Consider the following 23,781-nt stretch of genomic DNA (forward strand, 5'->3'; position numbering starts at 1 on the left):
CCCGAAGAGCAAGCTCTGCGGTTTGAGTGTTCAGGTGTTTGCTCACCTGCCAGTGTCCCTGTCGAACCGCACAGAACAGGGCACACGCTCCTCTCCTGTTCACCTGCTGAACCTGCGCCCCCTGCGCCAACAGGAAGTCACACACCTCCACCTTCCCCCGTCCTGCAGCCGCAGACAGAGCTGTGGAAACAGCAGAGGTGTTCGTTATATATATCAATAACTACAACCAAAAACATGCATTTCTTGAATTAAGATTATACTGAAATAAAAGAGTAAAGTTACAATATTTCTCATTTTCATTCTAAAATAACTAAAGATAAAAAACTAAAACTTGATAAAAAACTATATTAACATGTTTTTAAAAATGAAACAAAATTAGTTAAAATTACATTGAAGTCTAATTACATCAATGATATTAAAATAACGGGTAAACAGAAATGCAAACATGCATTATGGGATTTTATTCAAAGTTATAAGCCATTTTAACTTATTATTAAATAAATAGTGGTGCATATAATGCATATTTTTTGGGGGAAATTCTATATAAATAATATAAAATTTAAATAAAATAATTTTTTTTATTTATTGAAATATTTAATATATAAAATAATAATTATGATATAATAAAATTATAATCAATTATTAATTATATTATTAATTATAATAAAATGTATATAACATAATAATCATATAATATTAAGTATTATAAACTATAAATGAAATAAAATAACATTTATTTTTAAGTTATAAAAATATTTAATATATGAAATAATAATGATATAATACAATTATAATAAAAATGTATATAACGTAATAATGATTAATGATATAATATTGACTTCTCTACAAGTTATATAAAATATAAATAATATATCAATTTATTTATAATTGATTAAAATATTCAATATTATAAAATAAATAAAATAGTAATTATAATATAATACATTTATAATAAATTATTAGTTGTAATAAAAATGAATATAACAATAATTATATAATATTGATTTCCATATAAGTATTGTAAAATATAAATGAAATAAAAATTTATTTTCAAGTTATTAAAATATTCAATATAATTATATAAAATAAATAAAATAGTAATTATAATACAATTATTTATAATAAAGTATTAATTATAATAATTAATATAAATTAACAATTATAATATTAAAATAAATCATTAAAAAAACACTAGTGTATAATCTAGTAATTCTGAGACAACATGAACAGCATAATAATTGTATTTGGTTTATGGTTCCAAGCTGCATATAAACTTGACGCATTAATATTCAACGTGCATTTCACAGTTCATCTAATCAGGACGTATAGCACTGATTCCAGAACTGATGACAGTACAAAATAATAATGATCCTAATATTTTAAGGATGGTAAATGCATCAGCCAGTAACTCTGATGAGATCACTGGTAGATGATTAATTAGAGCTCACAATGAACAGACTGTGTTCTGGAAGCTTCTCTCTGGACAGAACATGTCGGGTCTGATGGGGTCGTCTAGGACATCAGGATGGATGGTCACATGACTAACAGCTCTCTGCAGTTTGAGTGAGATTAAAGGACCGGGACTCTACACATCCATTTACAGAAGATGCCTGTGCCATTAGTGATGTCTTCAAGAATCACAACATCCATTTACAGACAGAGAGAGGAGCGATGCCAAAGTACAGAGAGGGACGCATCCCAAACTAACCTAGAACATGTTTTGAAGGGGTTTTTATTGCTTCAGGGTCAAACTGACTCTCACAGTATTCACAGCTGAGGGTGAATCTGTTTTCTGGTCATGATGTTTTGGTCGTGTTTCAGCAGACCTGTGAGCTCATATACTCCTCGAGAAACAAACCGGACAGAAATAAGCCTATTTTTATATCCACAGACTGAGAACATGTCCAGGGGCCTCATTTATAAACGTTGCGTACGCACAAAAGAAGGCGTACGCCACTCTCTACGCAATAATTGGTATTTATAAAAAGCAAACTTGAAGGGAAAATGTGCGGTCCTTCACGCAAGCTCTGACCCAGGCGTACGCACAAAAATGGGTGAAATGAGAAATGGCGACACCGTCGGCAGATGGAAGAAACACGTGAAAGTGTGTGAAACTGTTGACCGTTGTGTAAAAGAAATGGCAATACTGCCTCTCATAAATAACATGAAGACTTCACAAAGCAAGTCTTACAATTAACAGCCTACACGAACACCCGTTTGATCGATCTGCAGTGTAAAACAAACAAAATCAAAACGAAAAAAAAAAGTGAAATATGTTCTGCAATAATATTGGCATGTTATGCAATTCATCCTCATAAATAATATGGTAAACAGAACGAAATAATGTACAAAACTGATATTCTCGTCAATATGTCCGTCTGGCGGAGCAGATATATGCAATTAGATAGACAGATAGATAATTAGGGAGATATATAGATAAATAGATAGATAGATGTATTAATTGTCCACTGGGGAAAGTTGTTTTCATAGTAAAGATTTCTTCATCAGCTACGGAATCATGGTATTCATGCAAATGCCTTTAGTTTGTTTTATTTTAGATACAATAACATATGACGTATGTCTCAGCCATTCAGAAAGCTGCAAGAAATTACATTTGCACTGAACTATTTCCCATTTCCACGCAGAGAATAGGGATAGGGATTAATAGGGATTCCCCAATAATTGCCGCCAGTCTCTCATCAGGAGGGCTCAGCTCTGGTGTCCCCTTTCCCCCACCCGTGGCAGACACACTCTGGCGATGGAGCACTAGACGCTTTTTTGCCTCGACTTTGATGTCCGACCATTTCTTTTTTTTTTTCGGCCACGGTCCGAGGTTGTGAGGCTACAGCATTTAGGCGTCTGCAACCTTTTGCCACTCAGGTGCCTTTTTGGCATTAGTAGGCTAATGGCCACACTGTGCCCTCCAAAACATATTTTTCTCCTCTTTTCCACCTCGCCAACGATAATTTCTACTTCACATTGAGTGAAGTTACGTTTTTTTGATTTCCTCTCTGTATTTGCCATGATTTCGCAATCGATGAATATTAACTTGTGGGCGTTTCACGGACTATTTATGGGCAACTATGGGCGTGACATGAAGCCGCAAAAGCTGCGCTACATTTAGAATTGATTGTGATTTATTAAGGGAAAACTGCGTAGGATGTGCGTGCGCACGGTTTTATAAATCCGAATATTTCTGTGCGTACGCACGTCCTACGTTTCGTCCGTACGCCACTTCTGACGCAAATCCTACGCAAAGTTTTATAAATGAGGCCCCAGGTCACTTCAGCAATCAAACGCCAACAGTAAGAAATCATCAATTGCTTGAAGAAAATCAAGCCTCTTTTCAGAACCATAAGGCTCTTAGTGTCATTAGTTAAGCACATTGAAGCAGGTTCACTGAAACCAACGGCTTCCACAGGACGTCCCACCTGGGACTGAGACACAGCCTGTGTCTGCTAACCTGAGCTGTCCCACACAATGCAACTGTATAAACACTGGGAATCTGCAGTCTGGATCCCACACACACATCAGAGGACTCAAATCATGAGGAATCAACAGCTCTGATTGGTTGAGATGAAAGAGTTCATTGTGCTGTGAAACACACACACGTTCACAACTCAAAGCTTATTACACATTCAAAAACACCACAGACAGAAATCAGTCTGTTTATCTGTCTATCTCTCTATCTGACTGATTGTCTACCTATCTGTCCGTCTCTCTCTCTCTATCTACCTATCTATCCGTCTGTCTATCTATCTGTCCGTCTGTCTGTCCGTCTATCTCTCTATCTGACTGACTGTCTACCTATCTGTCCGTCTCTCTCTCTCTCTATCTACCTATCTGACTGTCTATCCGTCGGCCTATCTCTCTATCTGACTGTCTATCTATCTGTCCGTCTCTCTCTCTCTATCTACCTATCTGACTGTCTATCCGTCGGCCTATCTCTCTATCTGACTGTCTACCTATCTGTCCGTCTCTCTCTCTCTCTATCTACCTATCTGACTGTCTATCCGTCGGCCTATCTCTCTATCTGACTGTCTATCTATCTGTCCGTCTCTCTCTCTCTATCTACCTATCTGACTGTCTATCCGTCGGCCTATCTATCTGTCCGTCTGTCTGTCTATCTCTATCTATCTGACTGACTGTCTATCTATCTGTCCGTCTCTCTCTCTCTATCTACCTATCTGACTGTCTATCCGTCTGTCTATCTATCTGTCTCTCTATCTGACTGTCTATCTATCTGTCCGTCTCTCTCTCTCTATCTACCTATCTGACTGTCTATCCGTCTGTCTTTCTATCTGTCCGTCTGTCTGTCTATCTCTATCTATCTGACTGTCTGTCTCTCTATCTGACTGTTTATCTGTCTGTCTGTCTCTCTATCTGACTGTCTATCCGTCTGTATGTCTGTCTATCTATCTATCTGTCCGTCTGTCTATCTATCTACCTATCTGTCTGTCCGTCCGTCTGTCTATCTATCTATCTGTATGTCTATCTATCTTTCCGTCTGTCTATCTATCTATCTGTATGTCTATCTGTCTGTCCGTCTGTCTCTCTATCTCTATCTATCTGACTGTCTGTCTCTCTATCTGACTGTTTGTCTATCTATCTGTCCGTCTGTCTGTCTATCTCTATCTATCTGACTGTCTGTCTCTCTATCTGACTGTTTGTCTATCTATCTGTCCGTCTGTCTGTCTATCTCTATCTATCTGACTGTCTGTCTGTCTATCTATCTGTCTGTCTATCTATCTCTCTATCTGACTGACTGTCTATCTATCTGTCCGTCTCTCTCTCTCTATCTACCTATCCGTCTGTCTATCTATCTGTCCGTCTGTCTATCTCTATCTATCTGACTGTCTGTCTCTCTATCTGACTGTTTATCTGTCTGTCTGTCTATCTATCTGTCCGTCTGTCTATCTATCTACCTATCTGTCTGTCCGTCCGTCTGTCTATCTATCTATCTGTATGTCTATCTATCTTTCCGTCTGTCTATCTATCTATCTATCTATCTGTATGTCTATCTGTCTGTCCGTCTGTCTCTCTATCTGTCTGTCTCTCAATATATCTGACTGTTTATCTGTCTGTCTGTCTGTCTGTCTATCTATCTATCTGTCCGTCTGTCTGTCTATCTCTATCTATCTGACTGTCTGTCTCTCTACCTGTCTGTCTGTCTCTCTATCTGACTGTCTATCCGTCTGTATGTCTGTTTATCCATCTGTCCGTCTGTCTATCTATCTATCTGTATGTCTATCTATCTTTCCGTCTGTCTATCTATCTATCTATCTATCTATCTATCTATCTATCTATCTATCTATCTATCTATCTATCTATCTATCTATCTATCTATCTATCTATCTATCTATCTATCTATCTATCTATCTATCTATCTATCTATCTATCTGTATGTCTATCTGTCTGTCCGTCTGTCTCTCTATCTGTCTGTCTCTCAATATATCTGACTGTTTATCTGTCTGTCTGTCTGTCTGTCTATCTATGTATCTATCTATCTATCTATCTATCTATCTATCTATCTATCTATCTATCTATCTATCTATCTGTCTGTCTGTCTATCTATCTGTATGTCTATCTGTCTGTCCGTCTGTCTGTCCGTCTGTCTCTCTATCTGTCTGTCTCTCAATATATCTGACTGTTTATCTATCTATCTGTCCGTCTGTCTGTCTATCTCTATCTATCTGACTGTCTGTCTATCTATCTGTCTGTCTATCTATCTCTCTATCTGACTGACTGTCTATCTATCTGTCCGTCTCTCTCTCTCTATCTACCTATCCGTCTGTCTATCTATCTGTCCGTCTGTCTATCTCTATCTATCTGACTGTCTGTCTCTCTATCTGACTGTCTATCCGTCTGTATGTCTGTTTATCCATCTGTCCGTCTGTCTATCTATCTATCTGTATGTCTATCTATCTTTCCGTCTGTCTATCTATCTATCTATCTATCTATCTATCTATCTATCTATCTATCTATCTATCTATCTATCTATCTATCTATCTATCTATCTATCTATCTATCTATCTATCTATCTATCTATCTATCTATCTATCTATCTATCTGTATGTCTATCTGTCTGTCCGTCTGTCTCTCTATCTGTCTGTCTCTCAATATATCTGACTGTTTATCTGTCTGTCTGTCTGTCTGTCTATCTATGTATCTATCTATCTATCTATCTATCTATCTATCTATCTATCTATCTATCTATCTATCTGTCTGTCTGTCTATCTATCTGTATGTCTATCTGTCTGTCCGTCTGTCTGTCCGTCTGTCTCTCTATCTGTCTGTCTCTCAATATATCTGACTGTTTATCTATCTATCTGTCCGTCTGTCTGTCTATCTCTATCTATCTGACTGTCTGTCTATCTATCTGTCTGTCTATCTATCTCTCTATCTGACTGACTGTCTATCTATCTGTCCGTCTCTCTCTCTCTATCTACCTATCCGTCTGTCTATCTATCTGTCCGTCTGTCTATCTCTATCTATCTGACTGTCTGTCTCTCTATCTGACTGTCTATCCGTCTGTATGTCTGTTTATCCATCTGTCCGTCTGTCTATCTATCTATCTGTATGTCTATCTATCTTTCCGTCTGTCTATCTATCTATCTATCTATCTATCTATCTATCTATCTGTATGTCTATCTGTCTGTCCGTCTGTCTCTCTATCTGTCTGTCTCTCAATATATCTGACTGTTTATCTGTCTGTCTGTCTGTCTGTCTATCTATGTATCTATCTATCTATCTATCTATCTATCTATCTATCTATCTATCTATCTATCTATCTATCTATCTATCTATCTATCTGTCTGTCTGTCTGTCTGTCTGTCTGTCTGTCTATCTATCTATCTGTATGTCTATCTGTCTGTCCGTCTGTCTCTCTATCTGTCTGTCTCTCAATATATCTGACTGTTTATCTATCTATCTGTCCGTCTGTCTGTCTATCTCTATCTATCTGACTGTCTGTCTCTCTATCTGACTGTTTATCTGTCTGTCTATCTATCTGTCCGTCTGTCTGTCTATCTCTATCTATCTGACTGTCTGTCTATCTATCTGTCTGTCTATCTATCTCTCTATCTGACTGACTGTCTATCTATCTGTCCGTCTCTCTCTCTCTATCTACCTATCCGTCTGTCTATCTATCTGTCCGTCTGTCTATCTCTATCTATCTGACTGTCTGTCTCTCTATCTGACTGTCTATCCGTCTGTATGTCTGTTTATCCATCTGTCCGTCTGTCTATCTATCTATCTGTATGTCTATCTATCTTTCCGTCTGTCTATCTATCTATCTGTCTCTCAATATATCTGACTGTTTATCTGTCTGTCTGTCTGTCTGTCTGTCTGTCTGTCTGTCTGTCTGTCTATCTATCTATCTATCTATCTATCTATCTATCTATCTATCTATCTATCTGTCTGTCTGTCTGTCTGTCTGTCTGTCTGTCTGTCTATCTATCTATCTATCTATCTATCTATCTGTCTGTCTGTCTGTCTGTCTATCTATCTATCTATCTATCTATCTGTCTGTCTGTCTGTCTGTCTGTCTATCTATCTATTTGTCTATCTATCTATTTGTCTATCTAAATTCAAATTCAAAATTGCTTTATTGGCATGAATGTAAATCGTACAATATTGCCAAAGCTAGGAATATATGAACATAAATAATAATACATATAAGAACATAAATAATTATACGTGAACATTAATAATAATATTAATGATGATAATAAACATCAATATAATAGAGGAAAATATTACAACATAACTTAAACTTAAATAAACAGTGTAACAAATTAGAACATTTGATACCACAGTGTTTTAACATATACACACACTCACATGTACTGAGGGTCACTGTGGTGGACAATAGGGAAACACACTGAGCTCAGACGCAACACACACACATTACACACACATTCACCTGCTGTCTCTCAGGCTGTGGCACACACACACGTATCTCGCAGCCAGTGCTGCTGTCTGTCCCTCTCCTAATATTATCTTTATTTTATCTACTTCAGTCATGGCTGTAAAGTTTTTTATTAATGTACTGAATTTGTTAAAGTAGAGGTCTCTTATGGACATTTATCTATCTGTCCGTCTGTCTGTCTATCTCTCTATCTGACTGTTTATCCATCTGTCCGTCTGTCTCTCTATCTACCTATCTGTCTGTCAGTCCGTCTGTCTATCTATCTATCTGTATGTCTATCTATCTTTCCGGCTGTCTATCTATCTACCTATCTGTCTGTCAGTCCGTCTGTCTATCTATCTATCTGTATGTCTATCTATCTTTCCGGCTGTCTATCTATCTATCTATCTATCTGTATGTCTATCTGTATGTCCGTCTGTCTCTCTATCTGTCTGTCTCTCAATATATCTGACTGTTTATCTGTCTGTCTGTCTATCTATCTATCTGTATGTCTATCTATCTTTCCGGCTGTCTATCTATCTATCTGTATGTCCGTCTGTCTCTCTATCTGTCTGTCTCTCAATATATCTGACTGTTTATCTGTCTGTCTATCTATCTATCTGTATGTCTGTCTATCTATCTATCTGTATGTCTATCTATCTTTCCGGCTGTCTATCTATCTATCTGTATGTCCGTCTGTCTCTCTATCTGTCTGTCTCTCAATATATCTGACTGTTTATCTGTCTGTCTATCTATCTATCTGTATGTCTATCTATCTTTCCGGCTGTCTATCTATCTATCTGTATGTCCGTCTGTCTCTCTATCTGTCTGTCTCTCAATATATCTGACTGTTTATCTGTCTGTCTGTCTATCTATCTATCTGTATGTCTATCTATCTTTCCGGCTGTCTATCTATCTATCTGTATGTCCGTCTGTCTCTCTATCTGTCTGTCTCTCAATATATCTGACTGTTTATCTGTCTGTCTATCTATCTATCTGTATGTCTATCTGTCTGTCCGTCTGTCTCTCTATCTGTCTGTCTCTCAATATATCTGACTGTTTATCTGTCTGTCTATCTCTCTATCTGTCTGTACGTCTGTCTATAATACTTTAAAAAAGCGAAACATTTCCAGATTTCACAGCCCTATCTCAGCATAGTAAAATGCTTTTTTCTGATAATGTATCATCTGACAAAACATCTACAGACACACACAATCGACCGCAAGCTGCCCACCGACTGTAATTCAGCCTCCTAACGGCACAGTGAGAGAAACGAGAGAGAAAAACATGACGAAGAAAAACTGAACGTACCTGTTTCGCCCCACAGTGTGTCATGGGCATCAATCTGCACCGCCAGTTCATTATTCAACATCAACAAGCCTTCCAGCACCTGCCAAAACACCATCTCACAATCAATCAGACGCAATACTGGAACAGAACAGCAGATGAAGACTCAGACACAGGGACTGAAATCAGACACATGCCAGTGCAAATCGGCTTTCGTGTCGTCTATTTTTGGGAATTTTAAGTTACATTGTTTAAATCGAATGACAATGTGCATCTTGACTGCAACCCTGGAACGAGCAACAGGAAGTTAAATGAATAAGTTCAGATTGAAGCTCTTCAAAAAGAGTTTCTTTAAAGGCTCAAACAGCTTGACATTGGAGAGCGTTCGTTCTGTTGCTATGGCTGTTCTCCCACGGTCAACCACATCCTTACCACATCTACAACATTTCTTGCACTTCAAGGTCTTCAAAGAATGAAAAGAAAATGTTTTCAACATTGATAATAATCATAAATGTTTCTTAATAAGCAAATCATATGAGAATGATTTCTGCAGGATCATGTGACACTAAAGCCTGGAGTAATGATGCTGAAAGTTCAGCTTTGATCACAGTAATATTACATTTGAACATGTATTCAAATAGAAAACAGTTATTATACATATATTTTTACATTTTTTGTATACTGCAGTCAATTTTAAACAGTAGAGACTGAGTGACATTCATATGTTTGTAAGGAAATCTGACATAAGAAGACATGGTGTAATGCTCCTGTTAGTGTCTTTTAGGGAACTGAGTGACAAACTGTGTTTGTTGGAGAGCAACATTTGCTAGTGCTATGGAAGAATGAGTAGACTTGAGACATGTGACGTGTTTTGGTGCATTTTGAATGTGAAATTAACTGCAGAGCCAAACTGAACGTTAGTTATGAGAAGAGTTTTGAAGAGGTTTTCTTATTGACTTTAAAAAAAGTATTATCATTGATTTGTCTGCATCAGATAGAGCTGCTTTTTAGCAGAATCGAAATGTGTGTCTTCATTGATGAATTTTGCAACTGTTATTGAACTGAATTTAATCAAAATTGAATCAACTTGAGCTGAATAACACCACTATTGCCTTGTTAGAGCTGCTTTACCTCAGAATTTGAATGTGATGATGTTTGCATCATTGATTCAGTTTTCTTCTGTTTATTACTGTGCTATGTAAAGGTGACTTAGGCTGCGTTCACATCTCTAGTTCGGTTCATTTGGTCCGAACCAGGGGCAAACAATTATACATTGTAGCATTTTGCAGCTTTTTTGGTTCCTTCTCACAACACACTGAATGCTTTGGTCTGAACCAGTTGAAACAAACCAAAATGCAGTCACATGACAACATCCACATCACTCATTGGCCGTGAGATATTTCCTAAACTGCGACTGCGCGGGCTGGTTTTGTCCCAGGCCATAATCTCTAGAGACGGAGCGTATTTAGGCCACGCCCACACCGGGGGGGAAAACAATCCAACGCTCTCCATTGACTTTGCATTGCGTGAGGCTGCCTCATTGTCATTTCGGACTTATAACAAAAAACAGAACAATGTCTAAAAGCTGATATTTGACAAGGTGTACAGCTAAACAAGCTAAAAAAACACAGAAATAAGTTTTTATAAGCTGTCGACCCAAAAAAACGAGCGTTTAAGAAGATAAAAGTGGATACAGGCAATAAGAAGTGACGCTTCAGCTGGAAGAATGGGTCAATTTTGGGATCCTGACACTCAGTATGTCTCAGTATGTGTCTGTGTGCAGTAAACATTTTGTCACTGTTAAGTCAAATATCCATATGTCCGTTTTATATATGATATTTCCTGTTGCTGATTGCGTTCCCTCTAGTCGTCGTAGTTCTCAGTGTAATATGACCTGTAGCGCTCTGTCTCAATGGCCTGAATCCACTTTTTTTGTCCTTAAACGCTCGTTTTTTGGGTCAACAGCTTATAAAAACGTCTGGGTTTTTGCTTCTGGGTTTTGTTTAGCTTGTTTGCAATTCACTTTGTCACATATCAGCTTTTATACATTGTTCAGTTTTTTGTAATAAGTCCGAAATGACAAGGAGGCAGCCTCACACAATGCAAAGTCAATGGAGAGCGTTTGATTGTTTTCCCCCCGGTGGGCGTGGCCTTCAGATTATGACGCGTGTCGCTCTGTCTCTATTACATTGTTTGTATACACCACAATATGCAAACAATACATTTCTATAATGAAGCGCGGATGCGGCTTGAAAACAGTGTTCTAGTCACTTCAAGCAAATTTCGCGCTGTTCTTGTTGGGACCTAATATGGGACCTAATATGGTCATCAGACCAAATTTCTATAAGGCTCCTACTCTTATAAATGGTGAGAAAAATGTCCAAGATATTCAGAAAGGCAAAAATGCCCCTGTAATGAATTCCTCTGTGTTTTTTATATCCAACATTTGACATGTATTGTAATATTCTAAGATTAATTATGAGTTTAGTGCGGTTGTTTTTGCAGACACGACTGTCGGAGAGTTAGACGATTGTGTAGCTAATATAAAGTGTAACAAAACTAAAACTAAAATCTGTTCTTCGTACGTGGCTAACTCAGTTAGCCGGATTTGATTGTTGATGATTTGGCATGATCTTGGATTGTTTGGTTCTTCGACGCTCATCCTGGACTTGCTGTCATAGCAACAGCTCCAGAAGCTTAAACCTGCTCGCGAGCGGCTTATTTCATGAAAACAGGATTAGATCACATCTTGAGGTGATGCTTAAAATCTGTCCCAGCAGCCACTGCTACTTTATTACAAGAGTTCATTACTGAACCAGGGGCAATAATAATCATTTTAAATCATTAATTTAAATATATTTGAAAATAATCGTATAATGTTGTGTATTATACTCTAGACACAGCCACTTGATTGAGCAGTTTATTTGTGATGGAATAATTACTTTATGATTTTATTGGAGGTTTTCACACATGCTGTACAGTTACTGCATTCATTTCAGTGGTCACGGATATTATGGGATGGCTTGATGCAGCGCAAAAGATGCAGATAACTTGATCTTGACCCTTAATTAATGCTGTCACGTAAAAAATCTGCTTCAAATTGAATTAAAAATGAAATTACAACATTGAAATAAAAATGTAAAGGGTGTACAAATACTATAAAATCGTGATTATAAATAATTGGGAATCTTGTTCATCAAAACAGAGCACATTTCATTTATCTATTATAACTTTTATGTTGGTTTGGTCGTTTGCTTATAAGGGTCCAGAAATTCGTGTTTTCTCGCTTTTTACTTTGTCAAGTTTTTTGCCAGGTGGCTTTTTTAATTGTATGATGTCATTACGTTGGTGTCTTGCCGCCAGCCAATCGCAGCATTGCTGATCGTGGTTTCGAGTATCGATGCATCTGCCCTCTTCAGGGAACACAAGAACGTGCAGTAATCTCAGATAACTTAATCCAATCCGCAAATTCACTAGAGGAACCAAATTAGCCAGACATCAGTTATCACGATTAAAACATCAGATCATCTCAGATGTATTAAGAGCGGTACGAAGAACGGACGCCAGCTCTGAAAACACTGATTGTGAAGAAAACATCCACAACAACAGTGAATAAATCAATATCTACGACTATGGTAGACAACGTAGAGTTGAATAATCAAAATAAACTGTATTTTAACAGATCATATATTGTGTTATGGATATATTGTGCAGCTTTTGCATTTGATGCTGATTTGATTTTATAGGGACCAGCTGTAATTGTTCAGAGCATTTATTATTAATTAAATGACTCAAGTGAAGCATTTGACATAAATCTGTGACATGCTGTCCATTTTTAAGTGGTTAGAAAAACTATTTGCCCTCATAAAAGGTAGAATATCATCGTATTGCACCCTAATAGAAAAGAGTGTGTGTGTGTGAGCTTACATGAATGTGTCCCATACTGCAGGCCGCTATGAGCCCCTGCTGCAGGGCTTTGTTCTTCAGGCTCAGGTCCAGTTGACCCTCACTGCTCCAGGGCAGCTCCAGCAGACACTCGATGACCTCTGAATGACCCCGCAGGGCTGCATGCACCAGCGCACACTGGCCGCTCTTGTCCACGTGATCCACCTGACCACAAACGACATGTGTAAATTTATCAAAATGCATGTAACTTGAATATGTCACTAGCCGCGTTTCCATTACCCTTCAAAGTGCGAATTGAAAATATGCCCAATGGAAACGCGTCAATTTCGCAAAAACTTCCATATATCGCAAAAAAGTTTTTACGCTCGCATGAGGTGGTTTTTCAGGCAATTCGAAAAAGGAAATTTTCGCAAAACTGTAATGGAAACAGTTTTTTCGCATTTACAGGTCACCTGGTACGGTCACGCATTGCTCTCACATAGGGCCGACATATTTTTTTCCACTCAAGTATGTACGAGATCTTATGTCGTTAAAGCGACATATATTTTCTCCTAATAAGGAAAGTGGCATAACTTTATAATGACGGACCCCGGTGCAACCACAAATATCATAACTATCTACAGGCCAACTGTAATTAAAACATATTCAAGAAAATTTCAGCCTTGCTCAAAGACTGAGGAAACAGGCCAGTTACGCACGTCAATCCATTCCCGACGATCTTGGTTTGCTTCTTATTTATTAAATATACAGCCAAATAGTTGATTAAACATTGATCAAAATTAAAATACAATTTATACAAAACAAAATTAATTTTAAAGAAAGACTTTCTAGAAAACACAATTCAATTGTGCTCAAAATCCATGTCTCCAGACATATGCACATCTGATTATGTAGCCTTACTCATGCTGCTCACTTTTCATAATCAACATATGAAATTAAAATTTTATAATATTTAGACATAGCCTAACTATATGAAACTAAATAGGCTACGTTTTCTTTAACCCTCTTTCCGACGAAGTCGTTGGTGCCTTTTGATGGATTTTTTCTTATTCCAGCGGAAACTCACAATACTCCGTCATTTTTAGCCATACAGATAAGTGCAAGACATAATTATAAACAGTAAACTCTCTAATTTTATTTGTGTACACTCACAATAACAGCAAAGGCCGTGGACTCAGAGAACAGATTATTTTGCACTCCACTCCAAACGCTGTCTTCATTTCAAAAATATATTTTGTTAATTAAACGCAAAGTTTTTCATTTCAAACGCATTTCTAAATTCAGTTTATATTTCAAAATAATGAAGTGGTAAAAAAAACCTTTGAGTTACCCCCATGCAAATTCAAACTTTTCGCTCGTCTCTGTATGTGGCAGCAATGCGTCACAATAACCTGGCGTATGTAAAAGTCGATCATTCTTTACAGATGATGGTATGTTTGGACAGAAGACGAGTTCTTTATTAAACTCGTAAAAAAACAATAGAATTTTTTCTATTTAATCAATTTAATTTTTGGAATGATTTATCAAGAGAGGGAAAAAATTGTTTAAGTCGTATAACATCAGTTATTGGAAACGCTGTCGTTTCGCAATATTTTTTTTATCAACTTTTAGAAAATATCGCAAAAGTTTTGCGCAAATCTGTAATGGAAACGCGGCTACAGATAGCGGTGTCCATACTCTACCTTTGCTCCTCTCTTACAGAGAAGACCGACCAGCCCCAGATGACCAGCGGCCGCTGAGTAACACAAAGAGCTCATGCCGTTCTCCGAAACCACGTCCACGTTTGCTCCGAACTCCAGCAGCAGGGCGACCATTTCCTGATGGCCCAGGTGAGACTGGACGCAGAGCACCGGGGCGTTGTTCAACACCTCCGTACGATAGTTGACATTCGCTCCACCCAACATCAGCAGACGGCTCACCTAGAGACAGATATCAGATTGTGTTTATTATGTGTCTGAATTAGGGGTCGGCCGAGATGGATTTTTTAGTGCCGATGCCGATACCAATTTTTTTTCATCAGCCTTAGCCGATGACCGATACGGGCTGCAGATTTTCTTGAGCCGATATTGCTTTTGCTCCCTCAATATACATCATAAAAATGACACGATGATCATGAAGATAACAATTTTACAAGTCTCAATTTAAAAAAAGGAACATTTATTGAACTAAAAAAAAACAATATTTAACAAATAGTAAAAACAGGTGAGGGTAGAACAAGAAAAAAAAAAAGTTCAGTGGTGAAAATAAATATGACTGTACTATACTTCATTTTAAAACTAACCAACTATTTACAACCTAGTCATTTAATGCTTAGGTGCATTTAACTTAATCTCTTGTAGAGCAACACCAGCGGTAATTCAGGGAAAAATCTCCCAATGCTCCACGTGAAACTTCGACCTTTTACCATTGTGTCAATTCATGATGCCGATGCCGATATATGCAAATATCGGCCGATATATCGCTCTAACACTAGTCTGAATCAAGAACGCCAAACCTTATCTTTTAGTCTTCTTTCAGACTCGTCAACCGAATCCCTAAAATCGACTTTGATTTTCAGTCGTTCAGAGCCGTTGGTTGTCATTTATCTTCTGCCAGCCCTCATATTGTGTCCTTCATTGTAAAACAATGCCTCATCCTGTGTTTAAAGTTCACTCTGAACAAACTGCTGATTGGTAAAGCATGCTGATCACAATTCACAGACTCATTAAGTGCTCCAGCGCGAGGCGGCACATTGTGTCCCAGTCATTAATCAGCCTGGATTCTGCTTTTGATAAGCGTATGAATAACAAACGTTTAATCAGCAGCGGCTGCGCGGCCCCAGAGGCTCGAGAACGCCTGGAAATGAAATTTGTTTTATTTACCAAAACCACATGAGAATGTTTAGACTCCACCTTGAGGAATAGAGAGAGATGGAGAAGAAGAGAAGGAAGATAAATATAAAATACAGCTGCACAGTAATTACAGGGGCCAAACTCGACGAGCATCCACTGAGAGCAATGTAAAGAGTTCAAAGACGACTTGTTTACACCGAGAGGAGAGAAAAAACATACAATACATTTTACAGTTTGGTACAAGTGAGTTAGCGGGAACTGAACACACCATGTTTAATCAACTCAGGATGAGGAGAGAAAATAATTAGTGTTTTGCAATGAAAGAGCTCAAAGGTTATGGGCAAAAGAAACACCCATAGCTGCTTATCAAGAAGAAACAAATTAATAAATACAAATAAAAATTTAACTGATGGTGGCGCTAGGAGGGTTTTGCTGCGTTACATATAATGTGGCATATAATATATTAACATTTTTTATTTTAGGAACCAGGGGTGGGCGATATAGCCTCAAAATTATATCACGATATTTCAAGAATATTTGCGATAACGATATTTATGAAGATATAGAAAAAAAATATATGGTTAATACGTTTTATTGGTTATTGCAGCTGGTAGGCAACAGCATATATTAGTGCAAACAAAACCATAACATAACATTTTAGTTTAACAATAACTAATGTAATGTATGCCATGGTCTGGATTGGCTGGAAGGTGTGCAATAAAATCGTTTAATGCACAGGTAGTTCCAAGTCAGATGAATCCTCGTTCTATATTAATGCGCTGTTTTCATTTCAGGTGTGTTTAGACGGAGCAATGTAATCGGTTTAAAAGTCCGAATGAAAATGCTGCATTTCAACACTGCTTTCATAAGGATACACACATTTTTCTGAAGTGTTAAACTTTTTATTTTGTAACAAGTTATGAAGATAATGTTGGAATAATGACACAGACATAGCCTGTCTACGCCATCTCATCTGACAGCGTTTGTCTGTCAGGCACTTTCTACTGCGCCTGATAGAAGAATGTATTTTTCTGAGGTGTTTCTGACAGCAACACCAGATCGGTTTAGATAACGTCTCGTGTAAACTGTCCACAGAATCGTTCAATCGGAATGACATAAAAGTGTGCATGTAAACGGGGCTATTGAAGCGCGCACATACACACACACACGCGCGTCACTCGCATTCAGAGAGCAGAGATTGCGCTACACATTCATGAGCACAGAAACTTGTTATTAACGCAAGCGACTTTTAGCAATAAAATAGCTAAGTTACTGGATCACTACATTATATTTCTCAGTAACGATGGGGTTACATCGCTATTTTTCAGTAATAAACGCACATCTTCATTAAGAGAGACGCTGAACTGACGCAGTCACACAGGTACGAATCTCTCTCTCTCGATAATTAATCCAAATAAATGCTATAATCCATTCATTCAAATAAATGTAATCTTACGCACTACTTTATCTCTGTGTCAGATTCAAAGAAGGCAGAATGTTAGATCTCACGAGCCATAACTTCTAACGAAAATTAACCGTCAATGTTACCCTTCCGGTAAAATATTGCGCTGCAAACATCAATAGCAGCTTTAAGTTGTCAATGTTTAGTCAGTTGGCAAGAGGGCTGACCTCTTGTAACCAAGTAGCTCCCTTTTTAGGTATCAAGTCATTATCGGATGCTGACATGCTGCTTTTTCGTGTATACTCTGACAGGTGTTGTTGTGCGCGCTAGGGAACGTAAATACGCCATCGCGTCGCTATATCATTGATATCGCAATATGACAATTTTTTATCATGTAAAAATGTATACCGGTATTATCGTGGATGGTATGATATGGCACACCCCTATTAGGAACACACCGACTTTTTGGGACTTATTCACCGTTTCCCCCAGAGTTAGATAAGTCCATACATACCATTCTCATCTCTGTGTGTGCCATAACAAGTCTGACGCATCCACCGCTAGCCTAGCTTAGCACAAAGACTGGAGGTAAATGGCTCCAGCTAGCCTACTGCTCAATAAGAGATAAAATAACACCAACATTTTCCTATTTACATGTTGTGATGTGTATAGTCACAGCGCGTACAAATAACAAGGTTACATGAGACACAGCCATCTTATAAACGTATACACACTGGGGACTATATTCTCAGAAGGCGCAGCACTGCTCTACGTCTGCGGAGTGATTTGCTCGCAGCACCTGAGAAGCCTCGCGGTGAAGAGCAGAGAGTTCGCTCAGAGTTGCAGTAATAGAGTCAGCAATTACTAGATAGTTTACAATCATGGGTGTCTGCTGTATTGTAAAGAACTGCGACAATAAACAGGGGAGAAAAGGTAATACCATTCTCAGGTGCTGCGAGCAAATCACTCCGCAGAAGTAGAGCAGTGCTCTGGGGGATACAGTGAATAAGATAAAGTCACAAAAAGTCGGCGTGTTCCTTTAAGCACATTTCCCCAAAATTCATTCATATAAAAGTAATGCAAACCACAAAAAAAAAAGTTTTTCAGTGAAATTGTCCAAAATGTCTTGGTATGCTGAAGCATTAAGAGTTCCTTTGACTGGAACTGAGGGGTCAAGAAAAATAAAACATATGGATGCATTATTGTAATTCTGATTTAAAGGGTAAATGTGCTTTATTATCATGAAAATGTCACAATGCAAATTTGTACCTAAAATACAGGCTTAATTTTCTCATGCAAAATATATAATAATATTTGTTTAATGGAAAGAAAGTTAAACAGAGAGAGTGTTTATGGCATCTGTCATTGTGTGTGTTTGCGGTGCATAAAGTTCAAAGAACCGTAAGGTGGAGGACGTTATGAATGTTAATAGATGAGGATGAAAATAAAATCACTTTTGCTTAAAGCTAAAATCCATCATTGGTGCTGATAATTGCTCTGGAGTCTCAGTACAGCGTCCTCTACTACACACACAGAGGAATCATCTGGATGACTTTTCTTTAACTGACCTTTAGATTAATAACTTCGCACTAAATCTAAAACGGTTTGGGAATTACTTCAAATGTCACGTGTTCTTTCCTCCGTTTGTCTGATTTCTTTTATAATCTTAATCAAACCGGTGGAGTGAAGACATGCGTCATTAATCTGACAATTAACAGAGGATCTCAATGCTTGATCAGTACAGGCATAATCCATATTGTTTTGCATCACAGTAATGCGAAATTGTATTCAGTCGAAACCTGCTCGCTCAATTCACATACACACATCTTCATATAAACACATTATTGATTCAAATGAAGTGACATGTCTGAACTATAACTGAACGCTGGACTTCTAATGATGCCGTCTCATTATAATCGTTTACATGTCATTTAACAGGGAAGATGAGTAGGGGGTCAAAGGTCAGTGGCACTGCATTCTAATTGGCTCTCTCTGAGTAATTTGTGTAGATAGTTACCCAGCAACACCTTTATAAGACAGTGTAAATGCATTTAAAGGTACACTATGTAACCAAATTTAAATAATAATGAGTCAATACATCATCCATTCTTTTTTTCAAAACGTATAACTGTACCTTTAAAGGTACACAATTGGTCCTTAGGGTAAAGTTATACCATAGTTTTCCTCACTTAGACCAGGTCAAGTTTGGTCCTAGAGAGCCGCTGTCCTGCAGAGTTTGGCTCCAACCCTGAAAGACGTCTATAGAAGCTCTTATTGAGACGGAAGTTTAGATGTTGATGATTTATTGAAAATATCCGGTCGTCATTATGGCGATTAGTGTTTCCTTTAGTTGGGCAGTTTGACTATCGGCTTTTTATGTGAGTTTGTGGTCAAAACACATAATCTGTTCAAATCAAAAGAAGCCATAAACAAAAATAATGTTTGACTAAACTCATCACTGACTAAAACTATTAATAAATAATATTCAACAATAATACTTTCTTGCCACAGATCAGACATTATGAATTGAGATTTTTAAACACATTCTAAAGGGAAAAAAAGTTTAGACGCACAGATATCAAGAATCAGCATATGAATCTCAACTATGGTGACATACTTAATGCTGCAATGCATGCTGGGAGCCATTAGTGTTATAGTGTGGTGGCTTAGTAGTGTTGGAGCTAAACTCTGCAGGACATCAGCTCTCTAGGACCGATCTTGCCTACCCCTGACTTATGTGGCGTTCACACCGGACGCGATTCGCGCGAATAATTCGCGCTAATCGCGCAAAGGTGGACGTGTGTACATTTTGAGTTTACTCGCGCGAATCGCGCGTGACATTCACTGCACAACAGATGCGAATTCGCGTCATGGGCGGGGCTTTCGCCAGCAGCTCGTCTCGTTGAGAAATGGCTGACATGGGCTGTGTTTACATGTCTTTTTTTTTGTTCATATCTACTGTTAATGTGTGACAAAACGTAGTTTTAAGACTTTTTCAGTCGATAATGTAGTTGTTTAAAGCTCAAATCTGTGGTTTATTTACATAAACAGTGCCTATTTGAACATTTTATCTGCCGTTGTCGGAGCTGTGAGCTCCAGCGGACAGCGCGTTCAGCGCACGTGAAAGCCGGCGAGGGCAACCTTTCCTCGGCCAGTCCTTCTGCCGTCTGCCGCTGGCTCTGATGTCTCTGTGGTGTGTCTCGAGCTATAATTCGTCTTGTAACGGCCGATCTTTGGTCTCATGGATCTATAATTTGTTCCCTGGCAAATCGTTTAGGCTGAGGGCAAAGATAAGTTTCATTACTTTATATTTTTAGGCTATAACTGTACGTTGTAGTTGTAACGTTAGCCTACAAGCACTGACTTTGAATGTTTGACTGCATTGTTTGCTTTATTTCATGTATAGCTTGTTATACATTACTTATACTTTTGTATTATTGATCATACATAAACTTGCATTTAACAAAAAGAGACTGGGTTGTGTTTCATGTCATTTAATGTTATCACAGTGATAATCATATTGTCTGAACCAGATATTAATATACAGATTTTCTCCTCATTGTTGTCACTACTAGAGCAAGCTCCTGATTGGTTAACGTGGCGCGAAATATCCGCCAAAGTTCAGATTTTTCAACTTGAGCGTTTCGCGCGATTCGCGCAAATCGCGCGTTCAAAACGCTCAATTCGCGTCCTTCGCGCCGCCTCAATCGCGCGAATCTCGCCGCCTCATTCACGCGAATCGCGCCGCAGAATGCCATTTCGCGTCTCTGCATTGACTTAACATGTAAATCACTCGCGCGAATCGCATCCGGTGTGAACGCACCATTAGAGCAGTGGTTCCCAACCACGTTCCTGGAGGACCCCCAACAGTGCACATTTTGGATGTGTCCTTTGTCTGACACACCCACATCAGGTCTTGGAGTAGCTACTAATGAGCTGATGACCTGAATCAGGTGTGTTTGATTGAGGAGACATGCAAAATGTGCACTGTTGGGGGTCCTCCAGGAACGTGGTTGGGAACCACTGCATTAGAGGTACACAAATGATGTACCCTTAAAGCTACACTGTGTGATATTTTCCCCCATCTAGTGGTGAAAAGGTATATGACCATCCAGTGAATATTAGTTTCTGTTCCTCTCAATTCCGATTTCGTTTTAACTCCTACGGTGGCCGATTTAGTCCAAGATTAACATGGCTTCCAGTTCGACCTCGTCCACATTCGACACGGTGCCATCAAGTGTTAAAACGCGAAAGGCGAAGCTTGAATTCACGGGTATGTCCCTCTTTGGCTAATGTACTTTCAAGATGGAGGGGCAACATGGCGACCCGCATTCGAACTCCTCACCCGTATGTATTTTCAATGGCATATTATAAACTTACGAGAATACTTTATTACTTGAAAGAAGTAAATATACATTAATGAGCACATATATTTTTGAAAGAACTAAGTGTTTTTAGCTAAGAATAAACTAAAAAAGTTACACAGTGTAGCTTTAAGGGTCCCAAAAGGTACAATTTTGTACTTTTTTTTTGAGAGTGTATTAAAAGTGTTTATATTTTAGACCTAGTAGGATGGTTTTCACGGGAAATTGCGTAAATGTTACTCGCCCATGCGTGGCTTGTCATATCTGTTAATAGAGAAGTTCTTCAACACACGTCTTAACCATATTCATCCGCACAGTCACGAAGAGCCGAAGCACAACCAACACAATGCACCCATTTTAGTTTTTTAACCGCTAGTGTACCTTTAATTGAAGAGCATCCTGAAAGTTGTGTGCTGACCTTGACGTTGGGTGTGTAGAGGTTCCTGAGGGAGGCCAGAGCAGCAGACAGACCATCAGTACTACAGCTGATCCATAAGGCCTGGAGAACACTGGACGACACACCGGTCCTCTTACTCAGACCCTTCAGAAGAACACACACACCTCATGAATATTATATTATCATAAATATTTAAATGATACATTTATATGTATTCATATTATAGTTGACATTATTGTGGACATTAATCTGTAAAGGTGAAGTGTGTTCTGTGAAACCCCCGACACCAACTGTGCAGAAATAACTCAAAGAAACTACATTATACAGTATTAACAGATGAATAATGGATGGATGGATGGATGGATGGATAGATAGATAGACAGGCGGATTGATGGATGGATAGATAAAATGACAGACGGACAGGTGGATAGACAGACAGATAGATGGATGGATGGATGGATGGATGGATAGATAGATGGACGGATGGATGGATAGAACGACAGACAGATAGATAGATGGCTAGACAGACAGACGGACATATGGATGGATGGATAGATGTAAAAGATAGATAGTTGGATGGATAGAAAGACAGATAGACAGACAGATAGAACGATGGCTAGACAGATGGACATATGGATGTATAGATGTATAGATAGATAGATGGATGGATAGAATGACAGCTAGACAGACAAACAGATAGATATACAGACAGATAGATGGACAGATGATAGATGGATAGAAAGATGGATGGATAGATAGATAGATGGACAGATGATAGAAAGATGGATGGATAGAATGACGGATAGATAGATAGACGGATGGATGGATGTATAGATAGATAGACTGACAGAACGATAGATAGACGGATGGATGGATGTATAGATAGATAGACTGACAGAACGATAGATAGACGGACGGATGGATGCTTAGATAGACGGATGGATGGATGTATAGATAGACGGACGGATGGATGCTTAGATAGACGGATGGATGGATGCTTAGATAGATAGACTGACAGAACAATAGATAGACGGATGGATGGATGCTTAGATAGATAGACTGACAGAACGATAGATAGACGGATGGATGGATGCTTAGATAGATAGACTGACAGAACGATAGATAGACGGATGGATGGATGCTTAGATAGACGGATGGATGGATGTATAGATAGATAGACTGACAGAACGATGGATGTATAGATAGATAGACTGACAGAACGATAGATAGACGGATGGATGGATGTATAGATAGATAGACTGACAGAACGATAGATAGACGGATGGATGGATGTATAGATAGATAGACTGACAGAACGATAGATAGACGGATGGATGGATGCTTAGATAGACGGATGGATGGATGTATAGATAGACGGATGGATGGATGTATAGATAGATAGACTGACAGAACGATGGATGTATAGATAGATAGACTGACAGAACGATAGATAGACGGATGGATGGATGCTTAGATAGACGGATGGATGGATGCTTAGATAGACGGATGGATGGATGTATAGATAGATAGACTGACAGAACGATGGATGTATAGTAGGGGTGACCCCGAATAGTCGAAGATTCGATGCATCGATATGCGGAGCCTGATTCGACCACCGATCTCACAGTCGAATCTTCGTGGGTGTTATGAAACGAGGATCATACCAGTTTGGCAATATGGGGGGT

General features: G+C 38.4%; 1 protein-coding gene across 3 annotated transcripts in view; it reads right to left on the bottom strand.

Annotated features, from left to right (window-relative positions):
* Nucleotides 1-23,781, bottom strand: part of tanc1b (tetratricopeptide repeat, ankyrin repeat and coiled-coil containing 1b) — a 321,757-nt gene that overhangs the window by 18,059 nt on the left and 279,917 nt on the right. For all 3 annotated transcript variants that reach the window (XM_079822412.1, XM_079822411.1, XM_079822413.1), the window contains 5 exons: nt 22,118-22,240; nt 14,785-15,021; nt 13,124-13,306; nt 9,221-9,299; nt 47-180 (listed from right to left, as the gene is read on the bottom strand). In XM_079822412.1, the coding sequence (XP_079678538.1) occupies nt 47-180; nt 9,221-9,299; nt 13,124-13,306; nt 14,785-15,021; nt 22,118-22,240 (756 nt within the window). The remainder of the gene's footprint in view (nt 1-46; nt 181-9,220; nt 9,300-13,123; nt 13,307-14,784; nt 15,022-22,117; nt 22,241-23,781) is intronic.

Source organism: Gobio gobio (genome assembly GCF_949357685.1).
Source record: "Gobio gobio genome assembly, chromosome: 7".
NCBI lineage: Eukaryota > Metazoa > Chordata > Actinopteri > Cypriniformes > Gobionidae > Gobio > Gobio gobio.